This window comes from Anolis carolinensis, chromosome 2 (assembly GCF_035594765.1).
Source record: "Anolis carolinensis isolate JA03-04 chromosome 2, rAnoCar3.1.pri, whole genome shotgun sequence".
Lineage (NCBI taxonomy): Eukaryota > Metazoa > Chordata > Lepidosauria > Squamata > Dactyloidae > Anolis > Anolis carolinensis.
In genome coordinates, this window is record NC_085842.1 from 211299102 (window position 1) to 211316905 (window position 17804).

General features: G+C 42.3%; 1 protein-coding gene across 1 annotated transcript; it reads left to right on the forward strand.

Moving 5' to 3' along the window:
* The first annotated feature begins 2333 nt into the window (after window positions 1-2333).
* LOC103277705 (lysozyme C, milk isozyme) lies at window positions 2334-17488 on the forward strand. The gene is made up of 4 exons (XM_062971657.1): window positions 2334-3016; window positions 11447-11602; window positions 13994-14072; window positions 16852-17488. The coding sequence occupies exons 1-4, from the start codon at window positions 2881-2883 to the stop codon at window positions 17054-17056; spliced, it is 576 nt and encodes a 191-aa protein (XP_062827727.1). The 5' UTR covers window positions 2334-2880; the 3' UTR covers window positions 17057-17488.
* The last annotated feature ends 316 nt before the right edge of the window (window positions 17489-17804 follow it).

The following is a 17804-nucleotide window of genomic DNA, read 5'->3' on the forward strand; positions in this document are numbered from 1 at the left end:
GATGTTGGGTCTCCTTGCTTTTCTTCCAAAACTGGTTTTTCCTTTTCGTGATTCTATATTTGCTTATCATGGTGCCATGGACATGTTTGTCACTCTTCCAAAGATTGAATAGCATACTGAATAGCAATTACAACATTCACACTGGCCTCCAACGGACAAGAGTCTTTTCTCCCACCCTGGACCTTCCACTGATATATAAACCTCCCTTGCTTAGTTTTCCAATATACCTCACAACCTCTGAGGATGCCTGCCATAGAAGTGGGCAAAACGTCAGGAGAGAATGCTTCTGGAACATGGCCATACAGCCTGGAAAATGCACAACAACCCAGTGATTTCGGCCATGAAAGTGTTTGACAACACATATATCCCCATAGTTAGACACTGAATTACAACCTTCATTCAGCCTCCTGAGAGGCAAATTGCACTGGATAATATCCTCAGTTTGTGCTTGGCTACAAGAACATAGCCGGGTGTTTTTACTTATTCTGGTGCTCTCCACCAACTACGATCTGGGACTGAGAGGAAAGATGTAGGACAGCTCCATCTGTGGCACTATCATTTCACTATACTGTGAAACATATATTAATATGCTGGTTCTCATAGAACTTGCATACATATATGTGTGTGTGTGTGTGTTTTGAGGGGCAAAATTATGGATTTTGGTATGACCTGTGAATAACATGGGTGGTCATTCTGCAGAGAGGGGAAGCACAGCACCGCCTCAGAGGGTCAACCATGCATGAACACTATCACCATTTTCCTGCCCAAGCATTTGAAAAGTTAAGGCATACTGGTAAGACATAACTCTTTTCCAAGCAAGGAACCATCACCTGAGTAAAGTGGTGAGAGGTATGATCTTAGTTCACCCTGGTCCACCCCCATTCCTTAGTTGAGAACCACTGATCTAAGGGCAAGAGAATAATATGTTTGCGTTTATATCAGATAATTCTTTAACAAATACACTGTGATGCCAAAATCCACAGACTGGGAATATGGAATTATTTTTCCCACCTCCACAAAATGGAAGTTAACTTATTTATGCTGAGATTAATTCAGATGATACACCTAAATCAGAGCTCCCTAAAGAAACACTGTTTTATCTCTCTGAAGTCTGTTCTCCCTGGAACAAAAATCACATCTAGATAAAGATGAAATGCCCCCTTTGAAGCAGCTTGAATGTCCAAATAAAAGATGAATTCTTTGTCCTCGTTTTTTAAAAAAAGATTTTAATGAGAACAAGCTGTACTTTATCCCACTTACATACTTTGTCAGATACAAGGAAAACAGTATTTTAAAAGAAGTGTTACAGTACTGTATCCTTATATTTAAGAAGATGGAAGAAGTTGGAATCAGTGTCTAGAGAAAGAAAGAATATACAAATGGCCCAAAATTAATGCTTTATGATATCTCATCTTCCCTTCTCATAAGACAGTGGTTCTCAACCTTTCTAATGCCGTGACCCCTTGATACAGTTCCTTATGTTGTGATGTCCTCCAACCATAACATTATTTTGTTGGAACTTCATAACTGTACTTTTGCTAGTGTTATGAATCGTAATGTCAATATCTGATATGCAGGATGTATTTTCATTCACTAGACCAAATTTGGCACAAATACCAGATACACCCAAATTTGAATACTTGGGTGGTTGGGGGCAAGGGGAGAGAGGATTCATTTTGCCATTTGGGAGTTATAGTTGCAGGGATTTATAGTTCACCTACAATCAAAGAGCATTCTGAACTCCACCAACAATGGAACTGAACCAAACTTGGCACACAGAACTCTGATGACCAACAGAAAATACTGGAAGGGTTTGTTGGGCATTGACCTTGAGTTTTGGAGTTGTAGTTTACCTACATCCAGAGAGCACTGTGGACTTCAACAATGATGGATCTGGACCAAACTTGGCACAAATACTCAATATGCCCAAATGTGAACACTGGTGGAGTTTGGGGAAAATAGACCTTGACATTTGGGAATTGTAGTGTTTTCTGATGGTCTTTGGCGACCCCTCCGAAACTCCCCCAAGATCCGAACATCAGGTTTAGAAACACTGTCATAAGAGATATCTCTTTGAAAATTCATCTTGCGAAACCAAGACACCTATATAGAAACACCTCTCTCACAGAATGACCCCAAATCTATTCAACTCCTCATCTCACATGATTTAGACTCTAAATGGTCCCTGGAAATCAAAAAACCATAGAAGAGGATCTGATTACATCCTATAACTCAGTGGTTCTCAACCTGCGGGTCCCCAGGTGTTTTGGCCTACAACTCCCAGAAATCCCAGCCAGTTTACCAGCTGTTAGGATTTCTGGGAGTTGAAGTCAAAAACATCTGGGGACCTACAAGTTGAGAACCACTGCTATAGTTCAATGCAGAAGGAAGATGTCTTCTGAAGCAAGGTGTCTTCTGAAAATCCCAGATAATTTTTATTTTTACTCTCAGGACACTGAACATCTCTTCTGATTCTTTGAATTCTCTCATTGGCCACTAGATAGATGTGTTCTGGGCCCTAGCTTCCACTCAAGGATAAAAGTAGACATTAGCGGAATGAAGGAAAAGTTCATGGAGAAACAGAGATATTGAAGTGCCTCTAAACTCAGCATGGCTAGTATCTATACCTTTGGCAGGAAGGATTAACACTTGACACAGACACACATGCACTGTATATTCAATATCACCACTTCCAGCAGCCATGTAGTCTCCTGGAGATATGCCAACTATTTGCTTATCATTATTTGTCAACCCGTCAGATCTTACTGGTGACATAAGAATATAATTTGTTGGGGGAATGGTCACTGGGCAACTTTCTATCGCCCAGTAACACAGAAACCCTGGCAGTCTGTGGAGACCATTTCCCAGAAACCTACAGGAATGAAACTTATTAATTTTGCCTTTTTCTACCTGCTCTTTGTAACAAATAAGTCCAAAATACATCATGCTTGTGACGTCTATTACACACTGAAGCTTCTAGGGATGGATCCTTTTAACAGAATCTACTCAGAACAATGTAAGTACCATCTTTTAAGTGCAAAACTTCCCTTTTTTTGGTAGTTGTGAGACTGATCAAGTCAGATTTGTTAGCTACTCTGTTATTTTTAGTGACAGTCAGTATATTTTTAAACTTAAAATATTTGACTGATGTTGATAAATATTGATAAATATTGTCAAATAACATGATTTTTAAAGGACTACATTGAATTTATTTATTTATTTACTACATTTATATCCCGCCCTTCTCACCCTGAAGGGGACTCAGAGCGGCTTACAAATTATATGTACATACATTATATTATATTATTAGCATAGCATAATATCAGCATTATATATTACTACTAGCTGTGCCCAGCCATGCGTTGCTGTGGCGAAGTCTGGTGGTCTGGGAAATAAAGTATTGAGGAATTGGTGGTAGTTAAGGTCAAGGGTAAAGGTTTTCCCCAGACATTAAGTCCAGTCGTGTCTGACTCTGGAGGTTGGTGCTCATCTCCATTTCTAAGCCGAAGAGCCGGCGTTGTCCGTAGACTCCTCCAAGGTCATGTGGGATGACTACATGGAGCGGTGTTACCTTCCCGCCGGAGCAGTACCTATTGATGCACTCACATTTGCATGTTTTCGAACTTCTGGGTTGGCAGAAGCTGGAGCTAACAGTGGGGGCTCTCTCCGCTCCCCCAATTCAAACCTGTGGCCTTTCGGTCCAGAAGTTCACCAGGTCAGCTCTTTAACACGCTGCGCCATCAGGGGATATTATTTCCTAAAGGTTGTGAATATACAATATTTCTGATTGGTTTTTTTGTTTGTTTGTTGGAGGCAAGTATGAATGCTGCAATTAGGAAAAATGATTAGGATGTAATGGCCTTGCAGCTTTAAAGCCTGGCTGTTTCCTCCCTGAGTGAATTTTTTGTTGGGAGGTGTTAGCTGGCCCTGATTGTTTCCTGTCTGGAATTCCCTTGTTTTCAGAGTGGTGTTGTTTGCGATATTTTATGTGCTTCTACTGTCTGTGGCCCTGAGAAAACAGAGGATTTTCCAGACTTTGATGATGGGAATACTTTGTTGGGAGGTGTTAGCTGGCCCTGATTGTTTCCTGTCTGGAATTCCCTTGTTTTCAGAGTGGTGTTGTTTGCGATATTTTATGTGCTTCTACTGTCTGTGGCCCTGAGAAAACAGGATTTGCCAGACTTTGATGATGGGAATACTTTGTTGGGAGGTGTTAGCTGGCCCCGATTGTTTCCTGTGTGGAATTCCCCTGTTTATTTACTGTCCTGGTTTTAGAGATTATATTGTTCTGCATTATTCTATCCCAGTAATTATTTCATATTAAAGAAGAATCTCACTTATCCAACATTCGCTTATACAATGTTCTGGATTATCCAACGCAGTCTGCCTTTTCATAATCAATGTTTTTGTAGTCAGTGTTTTAAATTCATTGTGATATTTTAGCGGTAAATTTGTAAATACAGTACAGTAGAGTCTCACTTATCCAACATAAACGGGCCGGCAGAACGTTGGATAAGTGAATATGTTGGATAATAAGGAGAGATTAAGGAGAAGCCTATTAAACATCAAATTAAGTTATGATTTTACAAATTAAGCACCAAAACATCATGTTACACAACAAATTTGACAGAAAAAGTAGTTCAATGCACAGTAATGTTATGTTGTAATTACTGTATTTATGAATTTAGCACCAAAATATCATGATATATTGAAAACATTGACTACAAAAATGCGTTGGATAATCCAGAACGTTGGATAAGCGAGTGTTGGATAAGTGAGACTCTACTGTAATTACTACATAGCATTACTGCGCATGGAACTACCTTTTCTGTCAAATTTGTTGTATAATATGTTGTTTTGGTGCTTAATTTGTATAACGATTACCTAATTTGATGTTTAATCAGCTTTTCCTGAATCCCTTCTTATTATCCAATATATTTACTTATCCTGCCGGCCTGTTTATGTTGGATAAGTGAGAGTCTACTGTATATTTCTAATCTTATATTATCTGCTCAGAACTGGATTACATGAGGCCCTTTCTTCACAGTTGTATAAAATGCACACTGAAGTGGATTATATGGCAGTGTGGAGTCAAGATAATCCAGTGCAAAGCAGATAATATAAGATTATAAATGGGTTATATAGCTGTGTGGAAGGGCCTTGAGTCTACACTGCCATATAATCCAGTGCAAATTACATAATCTGTGGAAGAAGCCTAAGTGAGGCCTAAATTTGCCTGTCCCCTAACTGAAACCTGGCTGTCCCTTGGTTGCTAGGCAACGAAGTGGGCAGAGATTAGCCCTCTAAACTGGCAGCAATTGGATAAAAACAATTATTGCTCTCCCTCTAATTAGGACTTTATTTTTCTTTTCTTTTTGTTGTATCAACCTAGAGGCGTGGATGATGGGTTGTGTTGTCAAATTTCGAGGTTGGGGGGCCTGTAGTTTTGTTGTTTTGTCCACTGCCCTGATGCCATCACTCTTTTATATATATAGATATTGTACTATACCACTATACTGTAATATTATTAGTAATATTACATTTAATATATAATTAATATTATTATATTGTATAATTATTAGTATTATATTGTTTTATTATTATCAATATTATATGTATATACAATATATTATATTATTATATATTATTGTACTTTATATTGCATATTATATACAATATACTATATATTGTGTCAGAACCCTGCTACTAGAGCCTGGATGTGGCTCTGAGTTTCAGGGTCACTGACATTGATAAGACACCTGCGTCCCAGGACTCGGAGGAGAAACGGCTGATGGACTTGGCGGGGAATTTGCGCGGGGTTTTACTGAGCGGGAAGAGACTGTTCAAATGAGGGGGAGGGTATATAAAGGAGGGTTGGCCGGAGCCTCCCATTCTTGGCTTTTCTGATGTTCATGTTTCCTACAGTAAAAGTTCCTGGTGATACCACAGAGAGTCTCGTGTGTTCATTCAGGAGCGGCTGTGGTGAGCTGACACTAAGCCAAGAATACGGACACCATCCCGCTGTAGCGGTGAGGTGTAACATGCAAGTGGAGGATGAAGAGCTCTTGGGCGCCGGAGGAGGAAGGTCGGAAAGGGCAACTCCCGAGACGGACGCTGAGTTCCACCAGCTGGCGGCCCTGGCGTCATCCACCGCTTATGCCCAGCCAAATGGGGTAACCCAGAGGCGCGGAGTGGTGCGGGGAGATAGCACCGGAGGAGAGGAAGGTTCACCTTCCCCAGGCCCGCAAAAGATGGTGTTTCTGGAGGAGAGGATGTCGGCGATGGAGACCACCCTGGCAGTGATGTCGAGGGCGATGGAGCGCCTGGCGGTTTTGGCGGAGCCGGAGCGAGGAAGGGAACTCCGGGCTAGCTCAATGTGGGACGTGAGCATGGGAAGCAGCCAGGGCTTTGCAGACCTCCCAGCACCGAAGGGAAGGGAAATGCGAAAGGAGCCCGGTGCCCGGCCCAAGATCCAAACGAGCCTGACGCGGGTGGAGGAGAGTGACGACGAAGGGGAAAAGCCTCCGAGAATCCCGGCTACGCTCCCAACTGAGACCCTGGTGCCCCTGGCGAATGCCGGGCGTGGCACAGGACAAAGGGAAGCAGCAGCGGGGCCCACTGGCCCGCAAGGGGGCTTGCGACGGGCGGAGAATTGGGGATTGCCACCACAGGGACCCCTACCGAGACGAGAGGAACTAAGGATCGAGTTTGGGGGAGAGTCCTCTGAACTGGATTTTTTCCTGACCACGGTGAGGGGCTATATGGAGGACAATGCCCACACTTTTAGAACGGAATCCAGCCGGGTACGGGCCATTGGTGCAGTGTTGAAGAGGGGAGCGGCCAGCTGGTACGTTCAACTACACGCGCGGCGCGACCCATGTCTGGGGTCACTCCGACGCTTTATGGGGGCCCTGGAGACCCGTTTCCGAGATCCACTGGAGCAGATCCGGGCGAGGGAGGAGTTGAAGACCGTCTCCCAGGGGCAGAGGTCGGTATCTGAGTATGCGGAGGAGTTCCAATGCCTCGCTGAAAAGGTGCCGGAATGGTCTGCAGTGACAAAGATAGAACTCTTCAAAGAGGGGCTCAGGCGGGAGATCCTCTCCTGGGCGGTGCATCGTGATGAGCCTGACACACTGCGCGGATGGATTCAGCTGGCGGGGCGCATCGAGACATCGCTGGCCCAGGCGAGGAGGCACCGAGGAGGGCTACAGCAGCGGCCGCAGATGAAAGAGGGGAGCCGGAAGGAGGGATCAACCCCAGCCGGGAGGAGAACGGAGCCGACAGGGAACGTGAGCACCAGCAGGAGGGGCTGCTTCGTGTGCGGCCGTTTGGGCCACAGGGCTGCCGAGTGCTGGCAGAGAAAAGGGGAAGGCGGAGGCCCGCCCAAACCAAGAGCCGTGGCAGGGAAACGCGCCGAGGAAGAACCACCGATGAGGCACCACTCGGGGGGGTTGGTAAGTCAGGACAAAGCCATGATAGTGGTCCCCATTCAGCTGGAAAGTGGCAGCAAACAAGCAACCTGCAAAGCATTTGTGGATTGTGGATGTTCCAGGAACATCATCTCCCCTGAATTAGCCGAGGGATTGGGATGCGAAAGAACGAACCTAGAATCCCCAATAGCTTTTTCGCAGTTGGACGGATCCACAGCATCGGGATCATTAGCTAAGTACAGTGCCGAAGATGTAAAGTGTAAGATAGGGAGTTGGGAAGGAAAGGTGTCATTTGTGATATCACAAATAGCCAGCTATAATGTTATACTAGGCATGCCATGGCTGGGGCAGGCCAACCCGCAAATCAACTGGGAGGATAAGAGCATGATCTTCAGGATGAAGTTGGAAGGAGGGAGCCAGGAAGTGGAGAGGGAGCCGGGGAAAAGGGGGGAGGAAGACTCTATCAGGATAGCAGAACTGGCAGATAAATTACCCCCAGAGTATCGGGATTTTGTGGACGTATTTGATGAGAAGGAAGCAGACAGTTTCCCACCGAAGCGGAGAGTTGAAGTGAAGATAGAGCTAGTCCCAGGAGCAGAGCTTCCTAAGGCAAAAATATACCCAATGTCGGCTAGGGAAAAGGAGGAACTGAGAAAATACATTGATAAAAACCTAGCGAGGGGTTTCATAGAGCCTTCAAATTCCCCTCTAGGGGCGCCTGTGTTGTTCAGGCGCAAAAAGGACCAAACGCTGAGGCTCTGCATTGACTACAGGGGCCTAAATGCAATCAGTTCTGGAAATAAATACCCCCTACCTTTAGTGAAGGACTTGATCGCCCAGTTATCGGAGGGACAGATATTCACTAAATTGGACTTAATTGAAGCGTACCATAAATTGCAGATTAAACCAGAGGACAGGTGGAAGACGGCCTTCTCCTGTGCATTCGGATTATTCAATTATCGTGTGCTCCCTTTCGGTTTGTGCGGCGGAGGCGCCGCGTTCATGCAATTAATCAACGAAGTGTTGCATCCATTGTTGTACAAGGGAGTCTTTGTTTTTTTAGATGACATATTGTTAGTATCTCGGACTAAGGAGCAACACATAGAACTAGTCAGGGAAGTCCTGCAAAAGTTGAGAGAAGCAAAACTGTATGCGAAGCTTGCCAAGTGCGAGTTCAATAAAGACCAGATAGACTTTCTGGGGTATAGGATTTCCTCCCAGGGAGTGGCGATGGACCCTGCGAAGGTAGAAGACGTGAGGGGGTGGGAAGCCCCCAAAACACGGAAGCAGCTGCAATCCTTCCTAGGGTTCGCAAACTTCTATAGAACATTTATCAAGGACTTTGCGCGCCTCACTTTGCCATTAACGGATTTGTTAAAGACTAAAGGTAGGGGAGAAACAGCCAAAGTGAAGGCCCCAGGGGCCAAACTGACCTGGACAATAGAATGCCAGGAAGCTTTCGAAGCCCTTAAAAAGCGTTTTACTGAGGAGCCTGTCCTACAGCACCCTGATATGTCTAAGGCCTTTGTACTACATTGCGATGCGTCAGACCGGGCATATGGGGCAGTTCTGCTACAGAAAGACGAGGGGGGGAACCTGAAGCCATGTGGCTATCTGTCAAAAAAGTTTAGCGATACAGAAAAAAACTGGCCGATTTGGGAGAGAGAAGCCTTAGCGATTCTAAAAGCACTAGAGTGCTGGAGACACTTTCTGGAAGGAAGTGGAACACCGTTTGAGGTGTGGACTGACCATAGAAATTTACAGTATCTAAGATCCCCTCGTAAACTATCAGCGAAGCAAATTAGATGGGCCCAATATTTCAGCCGTTTTGATTTCAGACTCAGATTCTTCCAGGGGAAACATAATATACTCGCTGACGCTCTCTCTCGGATGCCTCAGCACGGGGGAGGAATTCAGGAATCTGAAGGGAGTATTTTTCTTGATAAGCAATGGGGCCTGGCAGTACTAACTCGAGCACAAGCGGCCAAAGAAAACAAACGTACTGCCATTTCCACGGGGGGAGGAGAAATATGGGAGGAAGAGTTGAAGCGAGCGTATGGAATGGACAAATGGTTACAAACAAACAAAGAAAAGGGAGAATTGTGTGGGGATTTGGTGTTTGTAAATAAGAAATTGTATATTCCTGAATGTTTAAGACGAGAAATGTTAAGGAAGTACCATGATAACAAGGGTGCGGGTCATCTAGGCCCCACCAGGACTATTAAACTGTTGGCCAAACAATGCTGGTGGCCCGGAATGAGGAAAGACGCCAGGGGGTACGTCACGCAGTGTGAATTATGTGCAGAGGGAAAAACACCACCGGGGAAGCCCCAGGGGCTATTGCAGAAGGTGGTGGAGCCCATGAGGCCATGGGAATGCGTAGCCATGGATTTTGTAGGCGAACTACCCCCCAGCAGAGGCCACAGATACATTTGGACAATATTGGACCTATTCTCAAAACAGGCACACTTTGTGGCTCTGCCAAAACTCCCTTCAGCTGAAAAACTTGCTGATTTGTATGTGAAGCATGTATATCGCCTACATGGGTGTCCCGACAAGATAATTAGTGACCGGGGAGTCCAATTTACTGCAAAATTTTGGGGAAAATTCTTACAGCTGTTAGGAGCAGAAAGGAACCTGAGCTCGGCCTTTCATCCCGCGACCAACGGGGGGGTCGAACGTACCCAACAGACACTGTGCCAATTCTTAAGGATGTACACCAATTATAGACAGGATGATTGGGCGGACCTTCTTCCGTTTGCTGAGATGGCTTTTAACGGGGCCGTACATTCGGCCACAGGTCGTGCCCCATTCGAAATAGTATACGGACAGGAGGTGGCACCTTTCCCCAGGCTACCCGAGTGGAAGGAAGGGGAGGGCCAGACCGACGAGGAATGGCCGGCCAAAATCAAGCAAGGGTGGCAAACCGTGGTAGAGGCATTGCGGGAAACACAAAAGAAGTACAAGCTCTTTGCGGATCGTAGGCGCCGAGAGGGGGACAAATTGGGCGAAGGAGATCTGGTTTGGCTGAGCACAAAAAACCTGAAATTGGGGTTCCCATCCAAGAAATTGGCTCCACGCTATATAGGGCCATTCAGGGTAGCAAAAAGAATAAACGAAGTGACCTATGAGCTGAGGCTACCAAAGGACCTAGGAAAGGTACACCCGGTATTCCATTGCAGCCTGTTAAAAAAGTATAAAGGAACTCTGGACAGCGGAGAACAATAGTTGTGTTTAATCTTTTCCTTCCAGGACGAAGGGGAGGAGGACGCCATGTCAGAACCCTGCTACTAGAGCCTGGATGTGGCTCTGAGTTTCAGGGTCACTGACATTGATAAGACACCTGCGTCCCAGGACTCGGAGGAGAAACGGCTGATGGACTTGGCGGGGAATTTGCGCGGGGTTTTACTGAGCGGGAAGAGACTGTTCAAATGAGGGGGAGGGTATATAAAGGAGGGTTGGCCGGAGCCTCCCATTCTTGGCTTTTCTGATGTTCATGTTTCCTACAGTAAAAGTTCCTGGTGATACCACAGAGAGTCTCGTGTGTTCATTCAGGAGCGGCTGTGGTGAGCTGACAATATTGTATATACATATACATACCTATCAAATAGCAAGCTTCAAAAGAATCAGTGAGAAATTTGAAATTTACAAGTCTTAGAAATACCAAGAATATTTTGAGAGTTCTTACCTGTTTATATGTACTATGTGGTATTTTTGTAATATTGGACGGGACCCTAGATTCAAGAATGTTGTTCAGGAGCGTGAATTTTTACAAATAAATATTTTGAAAATATGTAAACTAATTTTGAGACTGACATTTTAAAAAAAAATAATGTGTACATTTTCAAAAGAATGACTACTGGATGACCCTTACAGCATCTTGCAACTCTGTGGTTCTAGGATACATTTTTAAAAATTCTTTCCTATTTCACTGTTTTAGAATTGATTTTAGAAAGTAAAGCTATTGCATATATCTCTGCTTCTTTACTAGATGTCACCCTTTGCTTCTTTATTAGTTGTCTGTGCTGCTGATTACTCCAGCAAACTTGACACTTTCTACTACGAGAACACAAGAGGCACTCCACGCTATGGGATCTTTCAAATAAGTGGCCTTGAATGGTGCAATAATGGGAGGCATAAGTCTCCGAACAAATGCAACACATCCTGTGATAGTGAGTACCTTTCCTCTCTGTCTTTGCCTTTGGAAGTTCAAAATAAAAACAACTTATTTTTATGATGTTAGATATCATGGGCTACTATTAAATCAGAGAGCCACTAAATCATATGCCCCTAATCCCAGATATGAGAGATCTGAATATACTCTCCCTGTGTAGCATATTAAGAAATAGTCTAAGCAAAAGGAGAACTGTAATGACCAACTAGCATATAGTGACACCAAAATCCCCAATACAAAGTTCAATACAGTAGCATGAAAAGTACAATGAAAAAGGAGTAACTGCTCTCAAACAGAAAGTATCACAGTCTGCTATCAGTCCCAATGTATGTAAGCTTCACGGGTCCAAGTTCAATGAGAAATTCTTCCAAAAGAAGTAAACAAGTGAACAGATGGTTGGTCACGTAGCTATATGCAGGATAGAGAAGATAATAATGGAGCACTGCTCTCAAAACAAAAAGTACACACAGATTTAATAACTCCTAATAACACCTCTAAAAGTAATTTAAGAGGTCACTATGCTTGTGGACACTGTAAGTGCTGCAGACAAGTGTGGAAGACCAAAGAAGTATATAACCACAGGAATAAAATGGGTACCACACTCAAACATTTTTCAACATGTCATCTATCTTTTGATATGCGAGTGTGACCTATGGTACATTGGGAAAAACAACTAGACCTTTAAGAACCAGAATCTCTGAACACAAGTCTAGAATTAAACACTTTGCAACAGAATCCTTTTTATTTTCTCATTTTACCCAACATTTTACCCAACTCCTTTACCTCTTTTAAGTTTTGTGCTTTGGAATGTCTCACACAGAAACCACACATGGACTTAGAAAAACTATTATCCCAAAGGGAAATGTATTGGATCTTTACATTTAAGACTTTTTTCCCTCAGGGACTCAATGAATCACTTACTTTCAGCTGCTTCCTTTAAGCCATCAAGTATCCTTTTAAATCATTTACTGAACTTTTAGAACTACTCGCTGTTAGAATCCCTATCAGCAGAGTCAGTTCCCCTTGATGCCATCAGGCACAGTGTGAGTATACTGTTAGATATATGGGTTATCCTACCTATGTTTACTTATTATAGTATTGCTGGTAAGTTGCTTGTTATATTATGTCTTGTTATAGACGTGACTCACCTGAAGAAGGGGAGTTTTTTTCCCCCTGAAACAGGGTATAAAAAACACGGAAACCCCTATTGACTCTATTTGTGAAGACTTTTTGTTTTGAGAGTGGTACTCCATTATTATCTTCTCTGTCTTGCATATAGCTACGTGACCAACCATCTGTTCACTTGTTTACTTCTTTTGGAAGAATTTCTTATCGAACGTGGACCCCTGAAGCTTACATACATTGGGACTGATATCAGACTGAGATACTTTCTGTTTGAGAGCAGTTGCTCCTTTTTCATTGTACTTTTCATGCTACTGTATTGAACTTTGTATTGGGGATTTTGGTGTCACTATATGCTAGTTGGTCATTACAGTTCTCCTTTCGCATAGACTATTTTGTGTTTGTTTAGATACCTTACAAGTATTCTGGGATATTATTTAGTAGTATATTAAGAAAGCCACTTTGCACTTTTTCAATGGCATCCTTTTCCTTGTTCTTATTTTGAAACGGCAGACAAAGGCTATGAGGCAATGAGACAAAGAGAGCTCCAAGTGCTGCAGAAAACGAATGTTTATTCTCAGTGGTCACAGAGAATAAGCATAGGAAGGACCCTTTCCTGTAATCAGGAAAGCAAGGGTACCGAACAAAGAAACACCGGACCTTTTCCAATGTATGCATGTGTCATTATTAGGCATTATCCATCATCCATTAGTGTCAAAAAAGTCTTACTTTTGCACTTTACTAAAAGCTACTTTTGCATTTTCCTAAAACATAAGCTCCTTTCAAGACCTCTGATCCTTCATTAGGCTTTATCTAAGGAATTCCCCTATCTAGGCTTTCTGGGGTCCCATTAATTGAGGAATTTCCCTATCCAGGCATTTTTAGGATCCATTAGCCCCTTCATGGCGCCAGGTTACCTTAAGCTTATTTTGACACCCAAAAGCCTTGATTTGTATTCCGTCCACTGGCACAGAGCTTATCTGACTTATTGATGCTTTAACAGATGTCTCTGCCATTTAGGGTTGAACTTTGGTCTCTGCGATGAGGAGACTAGGTAATTACTAGTGCAGAATTATTTTGGGTGATATATGTTCACATTCTGCTGTGGTTATATATTTTGCTTATTCCTATTTCTAATATGAATTACATTCAATATATGGTTTCCAATACAATATTCCAATATTATATTTTCCCAATACACCTTCATCAATTTTACCCATCCCTGGCATTTGCTTTTTTTAACTGGTCTCTCTTAACTACTGTGCAGACTTTCTGGATGATGATATTGTAGATGATGCACTGTGTGTTAAGAAAATCGTTGCAAGCACAAAGAACATGAAAGCTTGGTGAGTAGAATCAGAGCTGTAGCCAAGGTTAGGGGTTCAACCCCCCCCCCCCCCGAAATTTTCAGCTTGAAAAAAACTGGAGTGGAGGCAATAATGTGAGACAAAGGCTATATCTACATATACAAAATACAAAATCTACATATACCCATACTTGCTCTGCATCTTCATGACACATGGGGAAATCTGGTAATTATCGAGGTGAGGTTGTTCTTTACTCAGTTTTGCTCATCACTAAGCAAAGTCAGGGAATACTCAGAGTTATCAAGAAAACCCAGTGTTGCCATGGGCTTTGTGGCCATCTGGGCAGGAGTACTTAGGGCCCTTCTGCACAGCCATATAACCCAGGATATCAAGGCAGATAATCCACAGTATCTGCTTTGAACTGGATTATCTGAGTCCACACTGCCATATAATCCAGTTCAATGTGGATTTATACAGCTGTGTGGAAGGGAACTTAAGAATCCTCAACTGGAGGACTCCTCTGGTGCCTTTGACCAAACCACAAATTCCAGGATGTGGCACTTAAAGTGGAATAATAGTTTTATAATTGTGCAATGTCAAAGAGTCCCTAGTGTCCTTACTGGTAGTTCTCTTAAATTTCAGACTGTTTGTAGCCTTCAAGTGCCCCTATTCAGAACAAAGCAAACAATAGTATAAAAGAATGGGAAATGCAGATCTTCTTGTACCCACATAACCTATAGCCCTGAAATTTGGTGGTTCTCAACCTGTGGGTCCCCAGGTGTTTTGGCCTACAACTCCCAGCAATCCCAGCCAGTTTACCAGCTGTTAGGATTTCTGGGAGTTGAAGGCCAAAACATCTGGGGACCCACAGGTTGAGAACCACTGGTCTAAATGATTGCTCAATTCACCCATCTTGTTAGTCCAGCATTTTGACCTTTTTCAATTCTGAATTTGAGAATTCCACAATGAAGCCCATCACTTTATTGTTTTGTTTGTTTGTTTGTTTGTTTGATGAAAGGAAATTCATGTTATTGACAATCCACATTTTGATGATATTCTTTAGTAAATGTTTATCCATATAGTCTTTTTTAATGTTTAAACTACTTTGAGTTTCGGCTCTGGAGAGAAAGTAGGATAGAAATGAAGTGAATGAATGAATGATGATGACATTGATTAAAATAGTTGTGATATTTGACTGTTAATTGGTATAAAGTTACAAATTCATTACATATCGGTATAGATAACTGCTCTGTATTCAATAAAACTGCTGTTAACCTGTGTAAGTGCTATCCCAGCCCAGCTGAAGAGCCAGATCAGGTAAAGAAGGTCCATTCAGTGCCTGATCAAGGCAGAAGAAGGATGACATTTTCACCTCGCACGTACACCAAGCAAGTGATGTTGCAAATCAGAAGAATGATCCTTGTCACATTTCCTTGTTGCAGTATTGCTGGCTGACAGAATGAGGTGCAAATGTCATCTTTCTTGTATCCTAAACAGTCGGGATCTTATTTGACTCAGCCAGATGCTGGCGTATAAGGTGGATTGCAGGGCAGGGAGAAGGTAGACAGTACTTCGTTATGCAGATATAAGTAAGACATAACTAAGCACATACAGTCTCCAAGTTACAAATATCCGACTTCCGTGAGACAATAGGAAGTGAGAGAACTCTACTCCTAGGAAGGGAATTTTAGTTCTGAAAGTGTTATTATCATGAGGGAAAGGGTTTTTTAATCGTGTCAGAAGCTACTTGAGAATATACTACAAGTTGCTTCTGGTGTGAAAGAATTGGCCCTCTACAGAGACATTGCCCAAGGGAATGCCCGGATGTGTTACCATCCTGCTGGGAGGCTTCTCTCATGTCCCCACAAGCTAGAGCTGACAGACGGGAGCTCACCCCGTCCCGTTGACCTTCAGGTCAGCAACCCAATCTTGAGGTCAGCAGTTCAGTTGGCACAAGGGTTTATGCCATTGTGCCACCACAGCTCCTATGGAGAAAAGGTGTCTCCACTGAAGCTATCACACCAGTCCTTGTTTCCACAACAACACAGAATTTCCCAAAGCTTATTATCACAGAGGCAGAAAGTGATGTGAAACCTTATAATCAGAGCACACAGATAGCAAAACAACCCTTCCTTATGCTATCCAAAGCATGCGCGTGTATATATATATATATATATATATATATATATATATCTCACAGAAGTTGTAATTAATAAATATGCCTGTTCTGGCTTAAAGACAAATTCCATTTAAGATCAAACCTACAGAACCTATTTTATCTATAATTTGGGGACTGCCTATAGCTAAAGTACAATAGTTGTGGTGGTGACAATGCCTTTCCACCTCAAAGCAGCTGGCACACAATAAACCAAATACAGATTTAAAATATACAGAAGTTTTTATAAAAATATAATTAATGTGTCAACGTTGCATTAACATACACAGATCTCCCAGTCCACCTCAATAAATAAAGAAATAGTATAGACTTTAAAACAATTTAAAAACTATTCATTAAAAAGTCAGGAAATAAAAGTAGTATGAGGAACTATTCAAAGCCTAGAAAATTATTAACCATCTTAATGGTTTTACCATCTTGGACCCAGTTTGGGAAGAAAGAGGCTATTCATTATACACACAAACAATACCTTTCTCTGTCAAATCGTTTTTCAGCATGAGTACATTTCATTGTATTTTGAATTGACTGACAGTTTCACCTATCGGAAGAGTTTTCTTTTCAAAAATGGGAGATGTTTGCAATTTGAATATGCTCAATAACTCTTTATTTTTATTATCCCCTCTCCTTCCACTGGCCCTTTAGGCCAGTTTATCAGAAATACTGCACCCGCACTATAGTGAATCGTTATTATCTGGCGTGCCTTTTTGGAAAGTCTATGGATTTACCACAAAAAAGAAACAAATCCACGCCAAGGAAGATTCCTGCCTCAGGGGCTGGATCCAAGAAAACCCAGGGCCCAGGAGGATGGCTCCGAGCAAGAGACTTAAGGAAACCTCTAACCATTTAGGGCAGGGGTCCTCAAACTTTTAAAGCAGAGGGCCGGTCCACAATCCTTTGGACTGTTGAGGGGCCGAATTATCATTTGGGGGGGAAAACCGAACAAATTCCTATGCACACTGCACATATCTTATTACTAGTGCAAAACAACAACAATAACAATGAAAGAACAATACAATATTTAAAAATGAAAATAATTTTAACCAACATAAACATATCAGGATTTCAATAGGAAGCGTGGGCCTGCTTCTGGCCAATGAGATAGTCAGGTTAATTAGGATTGTTGTTGTTGTTGTGTGTCTTCAAGTCATTTCAGACTTTGGGTTAGCCTAAGTCCAAAATTATTTATTTAAGTCCAAAATCGTTTACTACATTTATTTACTACATTTATATCCCACCCTTCTCACCCCAAAGGGAACTCAGAGCAGCTGTATATATTATATAATATAATATATTATATTATTAGCATAGCACAATATTAGCATTATACTATATTGAACTAATATTATATGTAATATATAACATATAATTAATATTATTATATGATATTATTGTTAGTTTTGTATTGTATAAAATGATAATATTATTATCAATATTATATGTATATACAATGTATTATATTATTAAAACTGATATAAAAATATTATATTATAAATGAGGGCGGGGGCCAGGTAAATGACCTTGGAGGGCCGCATCCGGCCCCCGGGCCTTAGTTTGGGGACCCCTGATTTAGGGGAAGGAGTAATTTGATGTCCTTT

Bases quoted from the DNA above. Each gene is read 5' to 3' on its own strand.
- LOC103277705 (XM_062971657.1), top strand. From the start codon at position 2,881: ATGAAACTTATTAATTTTGCCTTTTTCTACCTGCTCTTTGTAACAAAT. The intron at 11,603-13,993 runs GTGAGTACCTTT...ACTACTGTGCAG, and splicing joins ATGCAACACATCCTGTGATA to ACTTTCTGGATGATGATATT. The intron at 14,073-16,851 runs GTGAGTAGAATC...CTGGCCCTTTAG, and splicing joins ACAAAGAACATGAAAGCTTG to GCCAGTTTATCAGAAATACT.